At 42.3% G+C, this 25,707-nt stretch overlaps 1 protein-coding gene across 6 annotated transcripts in view; it reads left to right on the forward strand.

Annotated features, from left to right (window-relative positions):
• The window catches only part of LOC308297574 (A-type potassium channel modulatory protein KCNIP2-like), a gene marked incomplete at both ends in the record, with an annotated part of 215,751 nt that extends 190,904 nt beyond the window's left edge, over window positions 1-24,847 (forward strand). For 4 of the 6 annotated variants that reach the window (XM_080741048.1, XM_080741049.1, XM_080741046.1 and 1 more), the window contains 7 exons: window positions 10,376-10,500; window positions 16,172-16,241; window positions 17,943-18,013; window positions 18,708-18,815; window positions 20,011-20,115; window positions 22,850-22,912; window positions 24,800-24,847. In XM_080741048.1, coding sequence (XP_080597174.1) covers window positions 10,376-10,500; window positions 16,172-16,241; window positions 17,943-18,013; window positions 18,708-18,815; window positions 20,011-20,115; window positions 22,850-22,912; window positions 24,800-24,847 — 590 coding nt within the window. Of the gene's footprint in view, window positions 1-7,778; window positions 7,882-10,375; window positions 10,501-16,171; window positions 16,242-17,942; window positions 18,014-18,707; window positions 18,816-20,010; window positions 20,116-22,849; window positions 22,913-24,799 lie in introns of all 6 variants that reach the window. The other 2 variants (XM_080741045.1, XM_080741044.1) reach the window with 1 other exon arrangement.
• Between the last annotated feature and the right edge of the window lie 860 nt (window positions 24,848-25,707).

Genomic DNA, 25,707 nt, shown 5'->3' on the forward strand with positions numbered 1-25,707 from the left:
TCGTATTGGTCTGTTGAAGATAGAACAAATATCAATATATATACACACTAATAACTTTTAGAAACAGGAGTGAAAGCAACTTGAGGAAAAATACATTAAAAAAATATATTTATTTTTCTACAGAAAAAAAGGGATTGAACCAATTATTTGCAAGGACCACCATAACTCTGAGAGTGTACTCATGGAACCAAATGCACCCGTAGTACACGTCACGTACAGATACAAATGATGGGAAATCATACTGGAAAGAAATGGTAGCCTGGCGGGCCATCCCATACTGCGTTCACTCATTCCTCCTTCCCACAGTATGAGGTTTGGACTTCAGCAGATAGGCACAGATTAAGTTGGCCCCGATCAATATCTGATCGGGGCCAATCAGTGACTGCGTTTCAACTGCTGTCCGCACAACAAGTGAAAAGCTTCCCCTGATTGGTCCATGTGTAGATGGTGATGTAGATGCTTGCATTTTCAAAACAACATGGCTGCCCTCGATGCAACAAGTGTAACAGTTAACGCTGAAACAATAAAACAAGCAATAAGTGAAGTTATTTCAGAGTTGGAATCAATTACAACAATTAAAAAGGAACAGGAGTATGCGCTAGCGGAGTTCATCGGCCGAAAATACGTGTTTGTTTGCCGTTCTTCCGACTGGCTGAGAGATGTTTTGCTACGCTGATTGGTTAGAGGAGTCTGTCTGTCAAGGCAAGTACTCCCGCCCACTTTTCAAGCTGCCTATAGCCCAAAGTCCAAACTTATATTGTGGGAAGGAACGAGTGAGTGAATGCACAGTATGTATGAGGCTGGCTGGCCAGGCTAAAGAAATGGGGCATCTTCCTTACTTCCTTACTGCATAGAGCCTATTGCCCAGGGTGCCTAAGCCACTCTAGGGGCACCAAAGGCTGCTGTGCCATCGGTGGGGTGAGGGGGATAATAATAAATATGTTTTCTCAACTCCAACCCATGAAAGAGTACTTGCTGTCAACTATATATATGTCTCAAAACCATTTGAATAGACTGCATGGCCAAATCAAGAACTGTGTGTGTGTGTGTGTGTGTGTGTGTGTGTGTGTGTGTGTGTGTGTGTGTGTGTGTGTGTGTGTGTGTGTGTGTGTGTTTGTGTGTGTGTGTGTGTGTGTGTGTGTGTGTGTGTGTGTGTGTGCGTGTGCGTGCAGTGCATGCATATGACAATGAGCTAGAATGAGACAGAGAGAAACAGGTAAACAGGCATATAGCCAGAGACTGAGAGAGAGAGAGCGTGTGCGTGCAGTGCATGCATATGACAATGAGCTAGAATGAGACAGAGAGAAACAGGCAAACAGGCAGATAGCCAGAGACTGAGAGAGAGAGAGAGAGAGAGAGAGAGAGAGAGAGAGAGAGAGAGAGAGAGAGAGAGAGAGAGAGAGAGAGAGAGAGAGAGAGAGAGAGAGAAAGAACTGAGAATTTAAATGGTTCAATTAGCCCTGTCCCTGCAATAGCGGTATACTTTTTTTTTTTTTATGTAAATATCGAAAATAGCAGACCTCCCGCTGCGACGCGTTGTGAGCTTGGAGGTCGGCAATTTTCGATATTTGATAGCAGAGTGAACTACTGTAAACATAATCAAGTGAATACTGGGATTTCTACCCAGAGAGGGCAGTTCTTTCAACATAAGATGCTGCATTCAAGTTCAGGAGAGTTTGGACAAGGCAATTCTCTTTTTACGGATAATATGGCAGGGGCTTAAGCCCCCTTTGGGGGGAATTGCGTTGGCTATTCATAAATGTGTGCAGCGCTGCGAGCTTGTACATCTGCCACTCTTTTTTCACTTTGGAAAAATCTTTAAAGTGTGAGAACTTTGCTTTATTTTGGGGTTTTATTATACACGCAGAAGGATATTGGGGCTCGTGCTGACCTTCTACAGTCACCCGAGGTCAAAGAGGTGTTTTCAAGCCACTTATTTTACCCCTTCTTTCTCCTAATTTGGTCATTATGCCAATGAATTCCTCCCACTGCTGTATTTTGCCAGGCCACTGCTTGCCAGAGCCTGCTACTCCAGCGGCACTTTACCCCCACTTTACCCCGTTGACACATGCCAAATGTCACCCTACCCGCCTGCATGGTGGATTGGAAATATTGTACTTTTACTGCACTAAGAATATTTGAAATCTTTAGTTACTAGTTACTTTTTGGATTATTACAAAACCACTTAAATACTTTTAGGCTTGTATATACTTTGGCAATCTACAAGCTTTGCAACGCGTTGTGAGCTTTTAGATCTGCTATTTTCTTCTTACATTTTATTTGAAAACTTGTGAAATGGGATCGTCTGCCTAATGAGTACTTTTACTTTTGGTACTTTTAAGTACATTTTGATGCCAATACTTTTGTACTTTCACTTTTGAATACGAAACTTGTATGTGTAACAGACTACAGGTATGTGTACAATAGGGCATTGATACTTTTACTTAGCCTACTTACTGTGGATGTGTTTTGTTTGTAAGCAAATTGAGTCAAGGAGTCCAGAGTGGGCAGCAACATGCTACAGATTAGCTCTATAACGTGCTTCTCAAAGCATTTTGTTCACTATCGGAGTGAGAGCAACAGGACAGCAACAGTCTTTTTGAACGTGTTTACCTTGTTTTCTTCTCTTGGCACCTCTTGTGATGATTCGAAGCAGAGGGAGACCGCTGGGGTTTTGGAGTTGCGCCCGAGACGGAATCGAAAGCCTAATTTTATACCTGTGTAAGACAATCTCGGTGAGCCAGACGTTTTGGCTCGTTGACGTAATTCGGAAAGTCTCGCTGGCTGTGAGGGTGTTGGCTTAGGCTCAGGCCTCCATAAAATGTCTAGCCTGGGATCACAGCATTGCCACCATGACATGGAATGCTTGTCAGTGAGTTGATGTATGACCGATGAGCCGTGATCCATACTATATTGCACTGTACGCTATAGCTAGCTTGTGTTACACCGTATAAATGCTTAACACAAACCGATGCGGTGGGTTGTGAGCTTGTAGATCATTGAAAACAGGGCTCAAGTGGTTAATTATCCATGTTTAGATTCTACATCAGAAGAACAGGGAATGAACACATATTTATTTATGTCATAATTCATACATCCTAATGATTCCTGATTAAGCTAATAGCACATTTCATAATAGGCAAATTAAAGGCACTCTGCCAAAGAAGAGGGGAAAGGGGAAAGTGAGAGGAGAGGAGAGGAGAGGAGAGGAGAGGAGAGGAGAGGAGAGGAGACATGTCGAACAGTGTCTGACTCCTGATACATTCATCTCCTATGAGAGTGGAATCCGCGTTCCGCCAATGAATTTCAATGATAAGGGAGCGTTTTTTGCAGAAATCCTCTGCTGGCATGAAACCGCTTCACTCTCATTGAAATGCATTGGTGGAACGCGGATTCCACTCTCATAGGTACTTTGGTGTGAGGGCACCCTTACCTTTTCTTTACTGGAGTATTTCAAATTTTCAGTACTTTTACTTCTACTCCACTGCATCTCAGAAGCAAATATTGTACTTTTACTCCTCTACAATTATTTGAACACTGTAGTTACTTTGTTGATTTAGATTATTATTACAAAACATTCCGTAACCACTTCAGCCCTATATACATTTCGGCCATTTGAAAATAGCCTATCGACAAGCTCACAATGCAATGCAATGGAACGCATTGTGAGCTGGTAGATCTGCTATTTTCAAAAGATTCTTTATAGAATTTATGCATTTGAAAACTTGTGAATAATTCTGCATAATGATTACTTTTACTTTGGTACTTTAAGTACATGTTGGTACCAATACTTTTGTACTTTTACTCCAGTAAATGTGTAACTGACTTTGACTTGTAGGCCAGAGTATTTCTACATTGCAGTATTGATACTTTCGCTAAAGTAAAGAATGTGGGTGCTTTTTCCACCACTACTCACGTATGTCTGAGCTTTAAAGGGCAGCAGCTGAGAGGGCGTCTGCGTGGTGACTCAGCCAGTGCACAGACCATATGCTCCCACTCCTGTCTTTCATGCATGTTCTCTTCTCTCTCTGCTCTTGGGTTTCCTGTCTCTACAAGAATAAAGTATATGCCAAAGAAGTGGAACTTTGTGTGGACTTTCAAATAGCAGCCAGTTGGTGGTTTATGAAAACGGATAAATATTACATTAGAGTGAATTGAAGTATAGCTTTTTAAAAAGTATTTATATATTTTGATGGTGAAATAATCATTTAAATAATTTTGTTGCGGCCAGAATTATTGTTTTGTTTACCTCGGAGCTAACAGCTTGCCATTTATAACCATGTGCTTCTGTGTTTGTTGATACATTCTTGGAGGCAGCATTGAGTTGCAGTGTTGCAAACTACATGCTGTCTTACAGCCATGAATCAGGGAAAATGTCAAACGAACGTAACAGCAACAGATCGGAGTTGTTGTACTGTAAAGCCCCTATTATAGTAGGCTTCGCGGTGATAAGCTATCCACCGCGGTGTAGTCTTTTTAAGTCATAAAACTACAACATTACGTCATTACTCGCGGTGAAGAGCTATCCATTGCGAACCCCGACACATCTCTCTGTTTTTACTTTCAGACAGATCGGCAGTGATAGTACTTCACCGTGACTGACTATGATGGCCTCCACTCGTTTTCTCACTTTAGGTGGATTATAAATTTGCAGTGGTTCTTCACCGCAGACTCTGATAGGGGCTTTAGTCCAACATAAAGTAGCTGAGTGTTTGTCTATTGCACCTTTAACACCTAATTTTGTTTTGGAGAAAAAAAGTTAAGTTTGGATCAATTGTTCATTCATTCGTTCATTCATTCTTTCATTCAAACCTTTATTTATTCTCAAAAAACATTGAGGTTGCCCTCATTTGCAGTGTCGTCGAGATAAATCGATAAATACATAAATATTTACGAAATATGTACAGTACAATCAATATTTACAAGAACAAGTTTAGAAACAGTTGCAGACACTTGTGGGTAGATCTACAATCAAAGCTTTAAAGTGACCATGATGTTATGGGAGAACACATCTTGTTATTAAGTTGTAGCTCATTCCAAGTGGTTGGGGCATTAAAGCAAAAGGCTGTCTTCCCAAGTTCAGTGTTTGCTTTGGGGACCTTTAGTGTGAGCCAGTCACTGGAGCGTGTCCTATATGTCACAGGATTCCAATCCAGCTGCAAGTTAAGATACAACGGTAAAGTCCCATCAATTGCCTTATAAACAGGTACCAATATTTGTTTCGCATGTAGGCCAAAGAAGGCCAACCCACTCTATCATACAGAATGCAGTGATGAGTCCTATAATGTTCACCAGATACTGTATAAAACGCAGAGCAGAATGATAAACTGAATAGTTTTTTTATGCACGCCACAAATTACCGTATAATCCGTCCTAACTGTAGATGTGTTATCCCTGTGCCCTTAGTCTTAACACCAGGTCCATATGGGAAAAGGATGAGGCACACACCCACACACGACAACAACAAACCCTGGGGGCAGAGAGCGCAGAGCGCCGGGCCTTGGCTCGGTGGCCGGATAATATCAGTTTGATGCCTTGTAGTGTGTATGGGGTCATGTGGTGTGCCTGGTCCGGGTCCAGATGACGCCAGGCCAGGGTGAGAGAGAGAGAGAGAGAGAGAGAGAGAGAGAGAGAGAGAGAGAGAGAGAGAGAGAGAGAGAGAGAGGCTCCGAGGACGGAGGGAAGGTCAGAGACAGGACTAAGAGAGAGGAAGAGAGAGAGAGAGGGCACAGATCTGTAGGTAGTGGAGCAGGGGTTTATTGGAGGTCGTATCGATCGCTCCTCGTCATCATGGCCTTTATTTCTCACTCTGCCGGGGTCCTGCTGAAGGGGGTGAAGGGGCTTCTGCCGTGGAGGCGGAGAACTGACCGTAAGTGTGCGTGAGTGTGTGTGTGTGTGTGGGTGTGTGTGTGTGTACTTTTCATGTCCAGCCACGGACCCATACTGGTCTGTAACTGTAAAGGGTCCATTTGGTTCCATTTGAACCCCATAGAGACTTTAATATATATTTTTTTGTTTTTCTTAAGCCAACAATTTGAGGAGACTCTTTATGGGCCCATTGGTTCCGGAAGGGGACCCAAATGCATTTGGGTCTCCAATCCGGAATCCATGGGGGTACATTTATTACAATCACATTTTTGGCTTAGGATTGCGACAAAAACAAAAAAATATGATTGAACTCAAGTCTCCATGCGGTGAGTACGCAGTATACACTTTGCAGTGTATTATGGTGGTACTGTATACTGTAAGTGGCCATGTACAGTAATAGGGGCCCCAGTGGCTCAGGAGGTAGAGCGGGTTCAATCCCGGTCTTCCCCAGAGCTAGTGTCGAAGTGTCCTTGATCAAGACGCTGAACTAACCCTAATTGCTCCCGGTGAGCAGGTCGGTTGCATGGTTTCCTTTTCCTCCGCCATCGGTGCGTGAATGTGTGAGTGAATGGGTGAACGTAACGAATAATCACTGTAAAGCTCCTTGGATAAAGGCACTATATAAATGGACCATTTACCATTTAATCGGCTCGGTCATGGTTGTTTGTGTCTATGCTATGTGGTTGAGGTGGTCTTCTTTAGCAGTGGTTCTCAACCTTTTCAGGCCGCGACCCCACAAATAATCATATTTTAACTGGGGACCCCCCCCCCCCCCCACCCTGACGAGCATTACATTTTGTATAACACTGTTCTATTGTGAGCAGATCTGCATGTTCACAAAGCCTCAGTGCCTCACGCTGCGAGGCGTTGTGAGCTTATAGAAGGGCTATTTTCACAATTTCTGCCTCTAATATTTGAAAATGTTGCTAATGTTTAGTGGTATTAAAAAGTTCTTAAATTGACACTTGAGAATTGTGCAGATACCCTCTATACACTTAAAATTTATGTGTGTTTGTTTACTGCTGAGTGAGAAAACAACATTGCACATTAGGCTAATCATCGGGAGAACCCCTGGGGGTCCCGACCCACAGGTTGAGAACCACTGTTCTATAGCGTTCTGTACACACAATCGCTCTGGTAAATCGGATCAGTCGTCGGTCGGGTATATAGAATTGAGTTGTGAATTTAATGTGATTGTGACTGAGTGGTTTGACGTGACTCTTATCCACGCAGACCCTTCTGATTGGCTGGAGGCGATCTTGTAAGAGGTTCCAGTGAGCGGTGGTCCTGGACACACAGTGCATCTGTTGTTTGAACTATACTGTCGGTTGGTCTCCCAATGCCTGAAGCCAGGTCAGCACGCCATTGTCATTGCCAACAGACCACTTGATTGGGTCTGATGCACGTTGTGTGTTTGTGTGTTTGTGTGTGCGTGTGCGTGTGCGTGTGTTTTACTATACGTGTGTGCACAAAATGTTCCCAAAAGTATACAGTAGTAGACATTGTGAAGACCAGGAAAATTGAAATAGTTTTGTCTTCATGGTTAATTTGGGGAGTTAATATAGGTTTACAATTCTGAAAGATTGATGGTGGGGTTAGGCTTGGAATTATTGATATTTAGGGGGTTAGGCTTGGAGTTATGCATGATTTATACGTATAGATTTACAAGTTCACAATGTCCGCAGCATAGCACATTGTCGGCTGTAGTCTTACTTTTAAAAATGGCAAAATAAAAACAAAAACGGCACGCATGAAAGTGCCGTCATAAAATGTTGATGTCACCACAAGTATAGTAAAACAAACACGTGTGTGTGTTTCTGTGTGTGTGCGCGTGCGCGTGCGTGCGTGAAAACCAGCGCTGTGCGGCGGCGTGTCTAACCTGTGTGCGTGTGGTTCATGGTGACTTGCAGGTAACCCTTCCACCAGCCAAAGCAAAAAAAGCATAAAGCAGCGGTTCCTCAAGCTGCTGCCCTGCTGCAAACCTACGCCGCCCCCCTCAATCGTTCAAAGCAAGTGCTTCTTCACTCTCTATACATCTTTGTCCCCCTCCCCCCAACTTACTTCCCAGTTCCCACACCCTTCATGTGTTCAGTCTGTCTTCCATTATCCATTGCACGCACGGTGAACCCCACCAAAAAACGAAAAGTGGGACACCCACCTACTGTGCTGGATTTATATGATGATGTTGGTGGCTTGTGGTACAAGGTCTACTTGCTGTTTTGATGACTATTTGGGGCCTACGATTTGTGTGCGTGTGTGTGAGAAAAGAGAGTGTTATACTTCACTGAAACAGCACACAGATGGGATGGTAACTGAAGTTAAAACAATATGTATGTAATACGTACAGTATAATGTTAAAGGTAGGGTAAGTGATTTCACTTAAGTTTCAGTTTTCATGTAGGTGACAGGCGGGGGCCTTCCTCCAATCATGATCAAGTGGGGGCAGGCCTTGGTGCGCGTAAGGCCCTCCCCCACTGTGAAAATGTGTCACCCAACAGTTTTTTAAACTGATTTTTTCTCCTCACAGTCCTGAAGTCCAAATATGGACTATAGTAACTATACTACTATCAGAACATAGACTAATTTTGTTATTATTTGAATTGAATGAAATAACTTACCCTACCTTTAAACAACACACTATGTACAGTATGTGTTGAAGAGCATAGTCTTTGGGAAAATGCTATTTGTAGGGAAGTGGTTTGGAAGATGGCATGCTGTTTGTTAGGGTGCCTCTACTTGACGTGTACACCTTCCCTTACAAAGGTTGTTGTTCACCATCACTTTTACACTGTTGTCATCGTGTCACCTCTCGTGGTTTAGTCTTGTGTGGCCAGACGATCTGAGAGCTCCTCCATATCGACCTCAGAATGCCTGGCTGCGCAAGAGTACATTATACCAGTGGTTTTATTTCTTATTGTTTAGCTTTACTTTAAAGCTTTTGATGTGTCTCCTCCAGTGTTGATGACGAAATAAGTTTGTCGACTACCTTTTTTCACTGAAGAAAACTAAATAAAAACGAATCTATGATGATTAAAACTAAGGCTAAATATATTGACAATTTCGTCATGCAACCAAGTGTAAAATCAGGCATTATGAAGCCATCAAGGCCCGCCAAAATATTGTTTTGTTGATAAAATCTACTGAAATCGTATGATATTTAGTCAACAAAAACTTGACTAAAACAGATGACTAAAATATGACTTGGTTATCGTTACTTTTGATAGTAACTCGTTAGATTACATGGTTACTGCCTTTAAAATCAAATCTGTTATGTTACTACGTTACCCACTGAGAAAAGTAACTTGTTAGGTATACTTTCTCCATTACCGACCATTAAAACCCATGGTAAACATAAAATAGAGTGCAGCCTACCAGAGTGTTATGGAGCTGTCAGCTGTGCGTGGCTGCGTGCAGCTTCAACGTGGATAATGTAATGCCGTTGATCTATCCTTTCACCACTAAATCCAAAAATAGTGTGAATCCTTCCACAGCCTTACTAAAGGGCTTCTCTCAAGCCTGCCATGTCGTGAGCGACTGTAAATTAATGTAAGGGTTAGAATGACTACGCAAGCACCACAGACTGCAACACATTTCTGTTCGGTCACCGTTTTCCGTATAAAAAGTGGGGCCATGCTACATGCATGCCTCCTCAGGCTCCTCTGACAGAGAGAGAAGAGCTCATTCATTCAGGAAACAGCGCAAATGTGTCAGATGGATTATATTTCCTTTGTGGCAAAAGAAAGAACAGGGAATTATAGGTCTTAAATGTAACAAACTAACGCCGTTATTTTTGGAAAATGTAACTGGTAACGATCCTACTAAGTTGCAAAAGTAACTCTTTACTCCGTTACCACCAAACCTTATGGTGCTACGTAACGCTGTTAGTTATAACGGCGTTAGTTATAACGGCGTTACACCCAACACTGAATAAAAATATATTCAAAAGACTATGACTAAAACTAAATCAAACTTTGCTGTCAAAATGAACACTGGTCTCCTCCTCCCTGTGTTAGTGTCAGCCAAACAAACTGTGGAAATGAACTGAGCAACCGACCTGAGACCTCACAGTCTCTTACATCAACAAATAAAAACTAGACTAAAATGTTAGGGAGGGACTAGTGGAGAAGAGATCCAGTAGAACTAAAAGACAAGTAAACTTTAGTTTGGTTACACTCATAGCAGATCCACAGGCTCACAACGTGACGCGCCGCCGCTGTGAGTGTCGGCTATCAAGGCACCGACAAAATACATTTTTGACGACAAAATCAACTAAAATCTTATGATATTTAGTCAACTTAAACTAGACAAAACCTAAAACTTTTCAGATGACTAAAATCATTATGTGACTAAATTAAATTTTATTCAACACACTTAAAATCAAAATGGATCAAAATCAACAGTAGTTCTCACCCCGATGACTTTTTTAGAGTGCTCGCGACCAGTTTGTTGCGGTGACACTTGGTGGCTGACGATACTCTCTCTCTCTCTCTCCCTCTCCCTCCCCCAGACAGCGTGGAGGATGACTTTGAGCTGTCCACCGTGTGCCACCGCCCGGAGAGCATGGACAAGCTGCAGGAGCAGACCAAGTTCACCAAGAAGGAGCTGCAGGTCCTGTACAGAGGCTTCAAGAACGTACGTCTGTCTGTTGTTTCAATGCTTCTCAAACGTTTAAATGTCAACCCTGACAGTGTACAAATGGAACACTGTCCAGAGTTACAGACTTAGAAGGTTCAATTTAGACCCCCTTAAAGGAACCCAGAGAGTCCCTTTGACTGGTCCATGTGTCTGTGTGTCATCCAGGCCTGCCAATATACATTTTCGTATGGACAAAATCAACTGTAGATTTAGTCGCCTAAAATCTTTCGATATTTAGTCGACTAAAGCTAGACTAAAAGTTAAACATTTCAGATGACAAAAAATTACTCTGAAACTAAATTAAATTGTATTCAAAAGGACAAAAATTTGCTACAAAACTGGTCTGTGTCTGTTGGTCAGTAGTCTCTGAAGAACAGACTAACTGAGCTCGAGTTACAACTGAGAAAGGATCAACCTTTTCTTTGACAATGGCTAGCCAGATTGGTCGGTCAGTGGTTTCCTGGGTGTCTAGTTGAGTGCCCCAGTGCAGAGACAACCCGGCATGAAAACCCTGATTAACGTGATTAACTATAAGGGCGTTCGGGTGGCGCAGTGGCAAAGTCCCTGCCACCAGCCCCAGAGGTTGTGGGTTCAAATCCAGCGTGGTGCAGCTGGCTCTGTCGGGTGTCTTTGTGAACACAATTGGTGTTCAGGGGAGGGAAGCCGGGTATGGAGGGCGATACTGGTCATTGCACGTAATCCTACTGGGTGGGGTGGCACCTGTCAGTAGGGAGCGTTGGGCAGGACGAAGGCTCTGTTTCCTCCCGGTGGGGGCTCCTCCCTGGCAGGTCAGTAGGATACGGCAGCATTGACAAGAAATGTGTGCTGGAAGGAATCGATCGGCAAAACAACTAAATTAGGGAGAAAAAGGGGGTCAAAATAATTGGCTACTTTTTTACAGGTGCCACTTAACGAGGAGAACGAGGAGTGCAGCAAATTACATCCTGCACATAATTCTACATTCATTAAAATTCTGAACTTTAACTGGGGAGTGATTCAGGGAGATAGGTGGGTCTAATGATTTTTATAACAATGTCCAGACAAACAAAATATGTCTGAATGTTGATGTGGTGTCATTAAAATGAATGTTGACAATGACATGGCACACTGACTATCTAGAAAACAAAAACATGGCACTTAATTTCAAAAAGGTTATTGACCCCTTATATTTATTCCCTTCCCCATCTTCTTTGTTCTCTTTTTTTTTACAAGATCATTGTGTCAACAAAATATACTGTGTGTGTGTGTGTGTGTGTGTGTGTGTGTGTGTGTGTGTGTGTGTGTGTGCGTGTGCGTGCGTGCGTGCGTGCGTGCGTGCGTGCTTTTTATTTTTTATAGATTTGTATGTTTATGACTCAGCTCAGTTCTGGGCCCTCCCCAGGTTGGCAGAGGGAGAGTAACGCCCAGGATTATACAGTAGCTTAGGAAATTGGCACTGGGTGAAAAATGGGTTACACAATCATAGGATAAAATGTAAGAATGCCAGAAAAGTCGCCCTCTTTCAAAGTTGCCCGGACTCGTTTCCCAACGGGTCTGTGGCCTTAAACTAGATGCAGATTAGACTAAAATCAAATCTGTGCTTTTGGGGGTCCCTGGAACAAAAAAGTTTGCAATAGGGGTCCATCAGTGGAACAAAATATGTTGAGATGGGGGTCCACGGCCAAAAACACATTTTGTTTTTGGCCTATGTTGCCATCAGTGTTTCTCAAACTTTGTCATGTGAAGATCCCCCAGAATGATATGTATTTGGTTACGGACCCCCATCACAAAATATTTTGTTCCAGGGACCCCCAGAAGCAAATATTTGATTTTAGTCTATTCTGCATCTAGCTTAAGGCCACAGACCCGTTGGGAAACGAGTTTGGGGGCGACTTTGAAAGAGGGCGACTTATCTGGCTACCAAATGTAAGAGCTACTCTAAATTTAGAAGAAAAAAACATGATTAACTAGAGGCATGGACATGCATGACTCACGTTAAGGACAGTGTGGAACATACCTTCAGACTGTAGACTAAAAACCTAATTATACTATTACTAATTATACTGTCTTACCACAGTGTTGCCGCCGGCTGTACAATAAAATACAACTGATTTTCAAGCCAAGAATGGTTTCCGTTGAGCGACACCGTCATACGACGAAGCGTGAGTTAGGCTTTTGTAGCAGATGGAAGTCGCACTGCTTAACAGTAGGCGACGGTAATAGAATATGATTTGATATGTTAATCCCAGCGCACAGTCTGACAGCGTCCATATTGCACCACAAGTAATCACAATGAATAGTGTATATAGGTAATGATTCGCTGGAAGGGTAGTACGCTACGTTTTCTCAATACCAAGAACAGACCAAGAAGAATTGTGCTCGTCACTTTGGGGGAGCACATTCTACGAGGTTCATGAGTAGGGGTGTGAAAGAATATTCTATATTTGAATATTCGTTTGAATGTTAACAATAAAAGAATATTCGAAAGTAAAAAATTGAGCTTTGAATTAATTTATATTTAATTAAAACAAATCTACCGCACTTCTCGCGAGATTCTGGGCGCATGGAACGATAAAAGGTGGCTGGTCTCGCAAGGCAGAAGTCTCCATTCGCTGCTGCAAAAGTGGGCTGATCTACAAGTCCACAATGCGTCGCTGATCCAATACGTTGTGGGCTTGTAAATTAAGGGTGCCTATTTAGCGACACCGTCATACAGCGAAGAATAAACCTCCAGCTGCTTAACTTTCCCTTCACACTGTCACTGGCTGTCACATGTCGGAGTGGAGAGATGCACTCGTCCGCCTCGCAGTGCACACACAGTGCTTTTAAACTTGCTCATGTTGATTCAGAATGATTAACGAGTCAAGCTGAAACGGGCGACTCATTTGGTAGTGACGGGAAGGCAGACAACGAGACTTCTCCACCGAAAACACAATATAAAAAAGCATGGATTTCTTCTCTCACCGAGTCAGTCTCCCCGCACGCAGCCACGGTAATGGTAAAACTCCCTCCGTCACTCACACGGCTCTTGTAGACTACCTAATTTGGTTCAAACCAAAACATAATCCATTGGTGTGATTATAATTGCTCGTTTCATGTCGTGGCTGTTCCAACTCAATCACAGCTGCTGTGACGCTTCGCAACGACGATGCGATTCTGCTCTTGCTTTTACCAACGCCAGGCACGTGCACACAGACATCAAACGGGGCTTGAGCCCCTGCCCTTTTAAGAGAGAATTGTCCACCAAAAGGCCCTTTTAGAAATGTCAGCCCCTGCCTCTATTAACATTCTTTGCACGTCCCTGACCAACGTGGACCTGCACACAGTAAAGCGATAGAAGCGACTGTCTAGAATAAACAGCTTCGAAGTGCGAATGCTTCGAATTATTAGAATTATTCGAATATTCGAATTTATTCAAATCAACGGTGGATTTTGAAGGGAATATTCGAATGCCATTTTTGGCAAATTTTGACAGGCCTATTCATGAGACATAGCTTTTCTCGAATCGAACCCAATTAGAGATGGAATTGAACTTCATGTGATTGCTTTAATCAGTTGTATGTGTTTGAGTCAAAAATCTCCAAAGAACGTCTGAGCAAATTAGGCTCTATCTTGATACATTTACTACATATTTGGAGTTTAATTCTCATCTAAAAAGATTGTTCTTTTTCACATTCTGTGACACAACATCAGTATTTCAGAAATCACACCTAATGTGAGGTAAGCAGTGCTATTTATGAGTTAATTTCAATAACCGGCATACAGGGAAAGAAATCTGTAGCGTGACTTGTTGTAGTTCATCACAGAAAAAGTTTGTTCACACATACGGGGTCCGGTATGTGTGTGGGGCCAAACAAAACAAGCATCCTCTGCGCGTGCGCGCAGGTTTGGAAACTGCGTTACATTCAGTGAGCCATAGAAACTGTCCAGCATGCATTTGGAAAACCTTTGTTTGAGAGCAGGGTCACTCTGGATGTCGTCAGTTCGAGTTTCACATCTAGGGGCGTTTTTTTGCTGTCAAATGGGTTTTATTTTATTTTATTTTTTCTGGTTCTATCTTAGCGAAGTCAGAGAAACGGCGGTTGAACTCGGCGTGGAGGTCTGTGAGAGTAGTGCTGTATCTGTCAGTGTGGCAGGCGGGCACATCCAGTGTACCAAGCGTTGGGAAATGTGTGAAGCGCTTGGCATTCATTTGTCGGGAAAACAGGATTATTTTGGCAGCTCGTGCACAAACGCATTCTTTCCCTGCAGCTTTAGATTGAGATTGTTAAGATGTCCCATTAAATCCACCCAGAATGCAGTCACACAACCAATCCAGTTCTTGCAAGTCTGCAAACTTATCAGCTTTACCAATAGTTGTCAGGAACGTAGCTATTTCTGCTCTCAGCTCCCAGACACGTTGAAACACCTTCCCCAGGCTCAGCCAGCGAACATTGGAGTGGTACAGCACGTCGGTGTGTTCCGTTTCACTTTCCCCCAGTAGTTGGATGAAGTGGCGATGGTTAAAGGGCCAGTTCACCTTTGGGACAACCAGATCTTATTTTATTGTTGTTTGGGACACGATCAACACAATCCTGAGTTATTTTTTGTGTTCAATCTGTGTTTTGAGATATTTTAGTATTTCAGCATGAATGATGATGCATTTTGCATCATATGAGTCATCGTGCTGCATCATATGATGCAAAATGCATCATCATTCATGCTGAAATACTAAAAATATCAAAACACAGATTGAACACAAAAAATAACTCAGGATTGTGTTGATCGTGTCCCAAACAACAATAAAATAAGATATGGTTGCCCCAGAGGTGAACTGGCCCTTTAAGCCCTCGGGCACAATGGTGAAAGTTCACTGCCAAACACAACCTGCACACGCACCTGCTCCCCCGTGGTGTCAGTGTCATGCGCCGAAAATAGACAATCTACAAGCTCAGAACTCCTTGTGGCTGTGAGATGATGTGAGCTTATAGATCTGCTATTTCCGGCACGTGAGCTGAGTTACACAATGGCTGGAACACAGTTGCAAATGTAGACCTCTGTTGGAATTTTGTTAAATGAATTTCATTGAAAGCCATTGATTCTGTATACTGCTGGCTAAGTGGCTATTATATATTTTTGCAGCGTTTTTGTTATTCCTTTGAAGAGGACCGTATGTTGCCCATGTGTGATCTAAACAGTACAATATCTTTTGCTGTTCAAGCGCAAAATTACAGATAAGTACAGCAGGGATGTGCAGATGATTTTAGAGAAGCAGGGGCTGAAATATCTAAAAGGGCCTTTTGGTGAAAATATAGAAAATTGCAGACCTCCAACAAGGAGGTCTGCTATTTTCAGTACTTGACACCACACTAAACTAAGCATAAAAAAGGCAATGTGGCATACAGCATGGATTTTTACACAGAGAGGGCAATTCTTTCAACATAAGACGCTGCCTTCATGTTTAGGAGAGTTTGGACAGGGTAATTCTCTTGGATGCTGCCTTCAGGTATGGCATGGAAAGCGGGTCATTTGCATTTCTTTCACCATAGTAAAAACTGCATTCATGGTCTGGAGAGGGCACTTTTTACAGACTGGTAAAAGGGCAGGGGTTCAAGCCCCCTTTGATGTCTACCGGTATGTGTGCACGTGCCTGAAGTACTGTTCTGATGGGTCAAGCTGATGAGTTTCCTCCTTGTTGTCTTTACGCTAGGAATGTCCGAGTGGGGTGGTGAACGAGGAGAACTTTAAGACCATCTACTCTCAGTTCTTCCCTCAGGGAGGTGAGTGGTTGACATTACCTGAACGCCATATTACCCATCATTACATCATTACTGTTAACAAATACACAATAGTGCAGTGGTTCCCAAACAATGGGTCGGGACCCATTTGTGGGTCACGGACCAAATCTTATGGCTCATGGCTCAAGTAAAAAATCCCATTTTCTTTTTCATACATCTAAAAAGCAATAATATTTCAAAGGATTTTCCGCTCCCCCTTTTATATATCGTCACTGTCGGGCAGAAACCTTGTATCTCCAAGTTTCAAATGTGTACGTTCTTTCACAAAGTAAAGCCCTGCTTCATCATACAAGGCCGTCGCACAAAAGTAGTGAAAACAGACGATCTACAAGCACACACCGCCTCGCAACCGCGAGGCGTTGTGTGCTTGTAGATCGTCTGTTTTCACTAGTTTAAATCATTTTTGGAGCGGTGAAAGCGCTCCCAATGAACAGGTATGTCCGTGGGTATGTGGGTGGGTGGGTGGCTGGCTGGGTGGCCGTGTCCGTAGCCTGGCAATACCTTGAGTGGCCACACACAAAACACTAGTTAAAGGAGGGGCGCTGTTTTGTGCAGGCCAGGCACACTCACCACTCACTCACAGGCACAGTTTACACTCACTCACTCACTCACATAGGGTACAGCTGCTCAAATTCACCGCTCCACTTCGAACCGAGGTTTGATTTTTAAATGATAAATGCAAACCGAACGGTTTTGGACATACAAGGTTTTCAGCCGACAACGACGATATATATCGTTTTTAATACTTTTTTAAACAAACAAACAAACACAACGATGCCAATGCCATTAATCTTTGGGGTCTCAGCCTGAAAAGGTTTGGGAAACACAGCAAAAGAGCACCACTGAGTAGTTGCACCGTAATAATACAATATTAGAATAACCCCCCCCCCCCCCCCACCCCCTTTGGCCTGTGCGGTACCCCATCGACACATGCACCCCCAGACACAGGGAAAGGATGCTGAGAGGTAGGGCATGCCTTTCGCCGGAGATCTAAAGCTCCACCGGAGCCTTCTAGTTTGAAACGATTATTAGTGTGTGTGATCTTGGATATTTTTAACTACTGTAGCTGCTACTTTTAGCCACCTAAATACAGTACCTTTGAAAGATGTCCCATCCTATGCCAACGGCGTGTGTTCTGCTGTACTGTGCGCCGTGTTGCCAGACTTTGCGAGAGGAAATAACTATAAGCAACCAGGACTAGAGAGAACAAGCCCAAAAGAAGCGACCGTGTACAGGCCTAAACCTAATTTATATATACATCGGCTACTTGCAAATAGCCGATCTTACAAGCTCACATGTGAGCTTGTAGATCTGCAATTTTCAAAAGAAATCTGTGACAAATGTGGAATATATTTAAGACATTTTAACAACTCAATTCCTGGTACCTGGCACAAAATATTTTCAGATGAGGGTCCGTGAGTGAATGTGAATGTGGTGGTCCTCGACATGAAAATGTTTGAGAACCTCTGGTTTCAACAACATTTAGGAAGAAATCCCAAATAAGCAATTGCCTTTTAGACACAGGCCCAAAGAAAACGCAAACCGCAAACCGCAAACTACCAATATTTTCAAGCAAACGCACAGAAAAACAAGCCTAAAGTCGCTTATAATAAGCGGACATGGCAACCCTGACTGTAATGTACATCTCTCTCTCTCTCTCTCTCTCTCTCTCTCTCTCTCCAGATTCAAGTATGTACGCACACTTTCTGTTTGAAGCCTTTGACACAGACAAGAACGGATCTGTCAGTTTCGAGGTGAGCTTTTATTTTAATACTGTCAGAGAACAAGGACGTCTACAGTCTACTGTATGCGCATGAGACACTATGATGTGAGACTGTGATGAGATGTACAGTATATTATTATCTGTTATGACTCACTTTTCACTTTCTAACACAACTCTAGAGTAGGGTTGCTCAAAGGGGGTGTGTGTGCGTGGGCATGTGTGTGTACTGTGTAGCAGTTCATTTCTGGGTTGCATGTGTGTGTGCGCACGCGCACAAGTGTGTGTGTGTGTGTGTGCGCACGCGCATGAGTGAGGTCCTGTCACCAGCGGTATTGCCATGCTAAGGACTAACACACTAACAAAGCCACCAACGGACAACGTGACACTATGTGTTCTAGATCTATACATTTTTCTAGATCTATAAATTATCGTTCTAGATCGTGCGTGTGTGTGTTAGTTCTATATTTTTTTTGAAGAGCTGCTATTTTCAAAAGATTTTGTACACATTTTATACATTTGATAACTTGTGAAACAGTGCATTCTGCATGATGAGCCCTTTCTACTTTTGGTACTTTAAGTACATTTTGATACCAATACTCTTGTCATTTTACTCAAGTAAATATTTAATTACGTACTTTTGCTTGTAACAGAGAGTAAAAGAATGTGAGTATGCATTTTCCACCTCTGCATGTGACATACGTGTCTCTTGCTTCTCTCTCCCCCAGGACTTTGTTTTCGGTCTCTCCATCATTCTGAGAGGAACCATAAACGACCGGCTAAACTGGGCCTTCAACCTGTACGACCTCAACAAAGATGGATGCATCACCAAAGAGGTAACACACACACACACACACACACACACACACACACACACACACACACACACACACACACACACACACACACACACACACACACACACACACATTCTGGCACGATGCTTGAGTAGCCTGGGATCAATATATTAACTCTTGAGAGTGTAAAAAGAAACCAAATGGACCCATCAATACATTAACTCTTGAGATCATCAAAAATACACCAATCAATTACATTACAGGGGCTACACCATGCATAATAATAAATAAAATGTTTTATATACACGGGGGAGAAAAAAAAATGAAAAAGTAGAAAAAGGTTAATTCATGGTGTTGCCCCTTTAACTCTTGAGAGTGTAAAAAGAGTTTTACAAGAGTTTACGCTCTCAACAGTTAAATTATTGTTAAACATCTGCATTACTTAATTTACAAGAAGTCTACACAATTAACGATTTTGCTGCCATTTTAAACATAGCTGTAGTAAGCAGCTGCCAAATTGTCCTTACCTTTTAACGTGGGCACATGCACGCATAGTGCATGATCTGTGCGCGACTCATGTAGTAGACCGGTAGACAAGATGACAGCTTTCGAATAAAAAAAAATCCATTGGAATAGACAAATCTGTTGCCAGGCTGTTACCCCTGCTGTAGCCGCCGGTGTTACATAAGAAAACATTGGAAAAGGCCAGTTGTGCGCTATGGTAACACATGGACACGTTCGCGCACATAGCAGACGATATGTGTGCGGATCATATGCCAGGCGGGCACAAGCTATCAAATAAAAGAAACCGTGTGAAAAAAAACGATGAAATGAACGTGCTGCTTCTTCCTCTGCGACGGAAGCTACGATTGGGCCTTGGACAGGATACGGAAACCTAGATCCGGTCAAAACTGGAAATACAGCAGGATACAGTTAGGGGGCGGGCCTAAGACTCCGAAGCGGCCATATACAGCGATCATACTTTTAATTGTTTCATAATGATTAAAGCTAATTAAATCTCCGGGAACGACGGGCATCGCAGAGAGGTACAGCGGGAAATCAACGGTTTCGACGGGGATCGCAGCATATGAGTTAATAATAAAATCTCATCAAAGAATTATAAATCCAAATGGTGGTCCGTGGCTCAAATGCAGAAAAAAAGAATGGACCTTGATATGAAAAAAGGTTGAAAAACAGTGATTTAACCAACCCTATGCCCTGAATGTTTTTGCAGGAGATGTTGGACATCATGAGGTCCATCTACGACATGATGGGGAAGTACACGTACCCCAATATGCAGGACGACGCCCCCAGGGAACACGTGGAGAGCTTCTTCCAGGTCACTACTCTGTCTACGCCAGGGACGTGCAGAGAATGTTAGAGAGGCAGGGGCTGACATTTCTAAAAGGGCCTTTTGGTGAAAATATTGAAAATGGCAGACCTCCAAGCTCACAACGTGTCGCAGCGCGCTTGGAGACCGGCTATTTTCTGTACTTAATCATGGTCTGGAGAGGGCTCAAGCCCCCTTGATGTCGATGTGTGCATGTGCCTGCTGTCTACACACATTCCAACCTTCTAGCAGTTGGTGAAAGAAGTACTCACATTTTGTAAAAGTATAGCACAACCACAATGCACAAATGGCCAAAGTACATACATGGGTCAGTGACGTGACGCCCCCAAAAATGTGTTTTTAAAAAAAACTTTAAATAGCAGGCATACAAATTATTTACTTTTGTTCTACTCACTCTCAACTTTATGGAAACATATTTTGTTTTTAGATATTTTATTGGAATCAGACTTTATTCAGCAGTTTGTTGTACTTGTGCCTAAAATCGTCATATGGTGTGACATGACAATAATTGTTCATAAAATGAAAATGGAGTACACCTTTCTTAAGTTACTCACTTTATCAAAGTCCTTTATCATAACTAACCTGTGATCCACTATAGTTTTGTGAAAATTAATTAAATCTGTATTTCTTTTTCATAATCAACACTCTGTGTGAGGCCCATGTTGTCGATCTTTCAACATATTTTACATTTATTCTGACAAAACTTTCTCTAAAATTACACAAATATTTGTGACTCTTCCTGATACTATTTTCTATGTAATCCATAAAATCTTTTTTGGTTTCATCATTAATAAAGGTATGATTTTTCACTATTTGGAATGTCACACCAAATGATTTAGTGTCACACCGTATGATTATATCTTCATGTGTCAAAGCAAATTGTGTTTTAACCTACCTATTAGTGAGTACTGAACTTTACTGATTGATTAAACAATTACCCAGGAAAAACAGCAACATTAAAATTGCTTTAACATTAAATAACATGGCCTTAAAATTTCGGAACAGGATATTATTGTAGGGCTTTGACATGGGATAACAAAGAATTGTAGTAGAGGGATGATGAGGATGTGCACAGGAATGCTACGCACACCTACAGTAAGTCTTCTGCCAGCCCACGGCAGAAGGATCTTAAAGAGACAATAAGGTGCATAGCATTTTGCTGTTTGGGAGGGGCTTACAGTACATACGTCTGAAGTGGTTAATGAAGCAATAAGCCACAAGAGGCATGTGGTTACCTGGTATTTTATAACGGCTGAGAGGTGTGGCGAGACACAAGGCGAAGCCGAGTGTCTCCATTATAAAGGTAATGTCAGCCGTTATAAAGGTAACCACATGCCCCGCGTGGCTTATTGCTTTTCTAAAATGGTTACAATATGGCAACATGAAAAATCATAGACATGTACAGTACCAATTAAAACTGTTCTATTTCACTAATAATTCACTACAAGGTCTCCAGCTACAAGAAAGTAGTTCCCAGCTTTTTTGCCAACAACACAGGTGCAGATAATTGGTGCACTGTGGAACACTGTGGAACGCACCTGGATTTGATATAAAATGATTCAAGGTGTGGGTTATAGTCTCATATACCACAGCAATTAAAGGGAAACCAGCCAATCAGAATCAAGGAATGGAACTAGCCGTTTTAGAATGTATGTTTTACAAAGTAATTAGTAACTAAGGTTTTCAAATAATTGTAGTGGAGTAAAATTACAATATTTGCCTCTGAGATGTAGTGGAGTAGATAAAAGTATTACAAATTTGAGTAAAGTAAAAAATCACACCCAGTGTAAAGAGAGCGGTGCCTTAATATACAGTAGCCTACATGCCCAGAACGTCCTGAGAAGCTTGACCAATGCCAAACTGTGCGCGACATACAGACGGACATACGTGTACACAAAGCTAGATGTAGGAGCGGTTAGCACCACTCAAAAACAAACCCACCAAAAAAATCTGATCTAAGTACATACATGTACTTAGTTACTTTCCATTACTGCTTACTAGACCTGGAAAATGACACATACTGTACAAAATTAGATATAAGTCTTCGCTCCTCCTGTCTACTCCCTCTATGGCTGTTTAAATCCCCCAGAGGCCAATCACGGTTGAAAGATGTGTTATTTGTTACTCACTCACACCAGTATGTGCAGGTAAAAAGGAAAGGAAGAAAGAAAGAACGAAGCAAACCAAAAACTGCATATTGCAGAAAATAGATATAGTTGTATGCTGCATGATACTGAGATGATACCCGATATGATAAGAGAAACAGTTTGCATCCTAGATCTGTCGGGTGGGAACCTCAATATGTCCCAAATTGTTACTTTTCTGGATTCAAATTCAAATATACCGGTAGCAAAAGTAGCAGATTAATACAAGCTCGAAAACGCCAAGTTTCGAGCCTGCGGATCTGATACTTTTGATGCTTTTGTGTAACACTGTAGTATTAAATATTTTACATTTTTAAATATGGAGATAAGAGGTTTCTGTCCGACAGCAACGATAAACAGAATGTATAGCCTTGTGTGTTCTGTTTTAAGCAAAGTGTTATTGACAGTTTGAAGAATGTACAGAATATGATTTGACCATTATTTAGCAATCAGAATAAATAGGATACAGTATACAATATATCTACATAATGAAAGGTAAAATTATGTGCAAAGTATACAGTGTTTGTTTATGTTTTGTTGCTGTTCAGTGAGTAAATGTCTTGTACTTTTCCTTGCAGAAAATGGACCGTAATAAAGACGGTGTGGTCACTATAGAGGAGTTCATCGAGTCTTGCCAAAAGGTAGACCAGAAATGTTTACGTCTGCGTATTCAGTTTCACTATGCTCTGTCTGAGGCTGCGCATTTAGTACCTGGCAGTGACACTTAAGGAAGTGTCTTTTTCTAAAACTGAATTACGTGACACTCGAAGGACCATCAACACATGTCATTGTCTGTTCACAGCTTTGGCCAATTTCCCTGATAATGCAATTTCTTACTGAAATGACACTGACCTTGATATTAACATGATGCTGACATAAGTCATTAAAATTGATAGAACTCACTTAAATAATGTCACTATTGACTAAAACATCATTGCATTGTTAATTATGTCATGGGCGTTTGAATTTAATGTATTAATCAATACATATTCCATCGACTACTTTGTACTATAGCTAGACTTTTCAAAAAGTTGCATTAAAATAGCACAATAAATTAACAATATTGTCTCTGTCGGGTGAAAACTGTATGTCCAAAACGGTTACTTTTCAGGAACAAAAAAAACCCACTTTGTGCCATATTTTGAGCTTTCAGATCTGCTACTTTTGATGCTTTTGAGTGACACTGTAGAACGATCAAGCAGGGCGCTAATTTACAAAAAAAACAAAAGGTTAAAATCATGGAAAATGGTTACTTTTCAGGATTCAAATTGAAACGTACCAAAAGTAGCAGATTGACAAGCTCAAAACGAGCTTGCGGATCTGCTACCTACTGTTGATGCTTTTATGTGACATTAATTGAGTACCTGAGACGAATAGCAGTCTAAGTCCATATTTTAACATTTTGGATAAAGATTTTTATTTTATTTACCAGACTGTAAACCACAAACTAGAACTTTTTAATTTCTTAAAGTCTTAACCCTTTGCCGTCCGAAATAGAATGGTGGTTGGTAGATTAGCCGTGAAATTTCTATTATTGTATTGTGATCTGAGACATAATATTATGTTTATAAACATGAGCCCGCCGCCCCTCCTTCTTGGACAGCGCCGTTGTTTTTTCTTTTTTTTTTTCCCCCAGGTCATTAGCTCACCGTGATTTTCTCGATCTCCGTTGGGATAGAATGGTGGTTTTGGCCGAGCATCGATGTCCCCGTGTGTTTCGCGTGCGCGATCCGCGCGCATAACGATCCATGCATATAGTCCAGGAGTGACTGAACAGTCGATGTGTCCACTTTGGATAGCCTAGCACCTAGCACTCCAGCTCTGCTAGAGCTAACGTCCAAACAACAAGTGGGTAGGAGGAAGGAAGGCTGAAGAAGGAGAGGCCATGAGAGTCACTTCTGTTTCATGTCAGAGCAGCCACGAGCCACCGATGGACGAGCGGTGACTAGGGAAGGTTAGACGATCGCCGATTTTCGGATCAAAATAATTTATTCTGGTTTTAATGACAAAGTCCGGGAAAGTACAGCGCGGCTGAGACTCCTTGCTGGGATGTGCGATATACTACGGTTTTAACATTAAGGGGCTCCCCGTGGCTTACAAAGTGTTAATGTACTCCCCCCTCATTTTATTGAGTTAGATTTTTTTTTAACGCATATATATTAGGAATTATAAGACTTAATACTTATGGAAAGTGGAAAAACAGTACATCTCCAGCAGTTTGTGGAACAACGGTCTAAGTCCGTACAAGCAATATTCAGCAGACAAAGGGAGCCGATAACATTAAAACAGACAATTAAACAAAATGAGGGGGGATTGCATTAACAATTTAACAGATTAAAAATGACTAGTTTGTGGTTTACAGTCTGGTAAATCCAAAAATATATATATATTCAAAAGAAATCTAATATGGACTTATACTGTTATTCGTCTCAGGTACTCAATTTATGACAAAAAAAGTTAAAACATCTGGCTGACAGCAACGATGTGACTTTAACGCTGTCTGTATATGTCTCTTGTCTCTGAAACAGGATGAGAACATCATGCAGTCCATGTCACTGTTTGACAACGTCATCTAAGAGCCTCCATCTGGGAAAGCACACTGGTGGCACCGGGGAAGTGTGTATGCGTGTGTGTTTGTGTGTGCGTGTGCGTTTGTGCGTGTGCGTGGACAGGCATGCATGCTTGTGGGTACGTGTACACCTTTTCTATTTGTGTTGCCCTCTTGCGTGTCGCTGCTGAGTGCGCCAGTGGGCATCTCCATCCTTCGGGATCGACCCTTGACGGCCATCACTCTCCAAGACACCGCGGGAGGAGCTTTCTGTCTCCCCCTCTCCTCCCCCTCCCCCAAAGACACCCCCCCCCCCCCCCCCCCCCCCACTTCCCCCAAGAGACGGAGAGAAGACGAGAGGCAGGCTCATATAGACACTGACGCACCCCACCACCACACACCTGTTTCAGTTCAAACTTGAAGACATATTGTTGAAACGGAAGAACTCGTGCGGCCGCTAAAACCCTTATCTATATAAGACCAACACTGAGGTTTGGGAAGTTGTCGAAGGGAAGCGCTCTGTGCAAACGAACGCCGACCTGAAGCAGCTCTAAGTACATCCTCACTACTCACGTCATACTGTGTAGAGGTGAATCCAGCGCCATCTGGTGGAAGTAAAAGGAGCAGAGACACTCGCAAATGGGGGCACAAACAGGGACCCAAAGGAGAAAAAACAACAACTGGGATGATGAACCGAGTGGCGTCAGACGTCGCAGAAGACGGAGGCGCAACAACAGTGTTGTTTTCAATAAGAACTGATTTTATTATCGCATGATGATGTCACTAATATTCAATTATGTATTTACAGAGATACCCCAAAGTCTGCCTGTCTGTCTGTCTGTCTGTCCGCTGTTCCTAGTCATCCACAGGTGCCTCACCTTTTGTGTG

The sequence above is a fragment of the Nannobrachium achirus genome (assembly GCF_963921795.1).
Source record: "Nannobrachium achirus genome assembly, chromosome: 13".
In the NCBI taxonomy this organism is placed as follows: Eukaryota; Metazoa; Chordata; class Actinopteri; order Myctophiformes; family Myctophidae; genus Nannobrachium; species Nannobrachium achirus.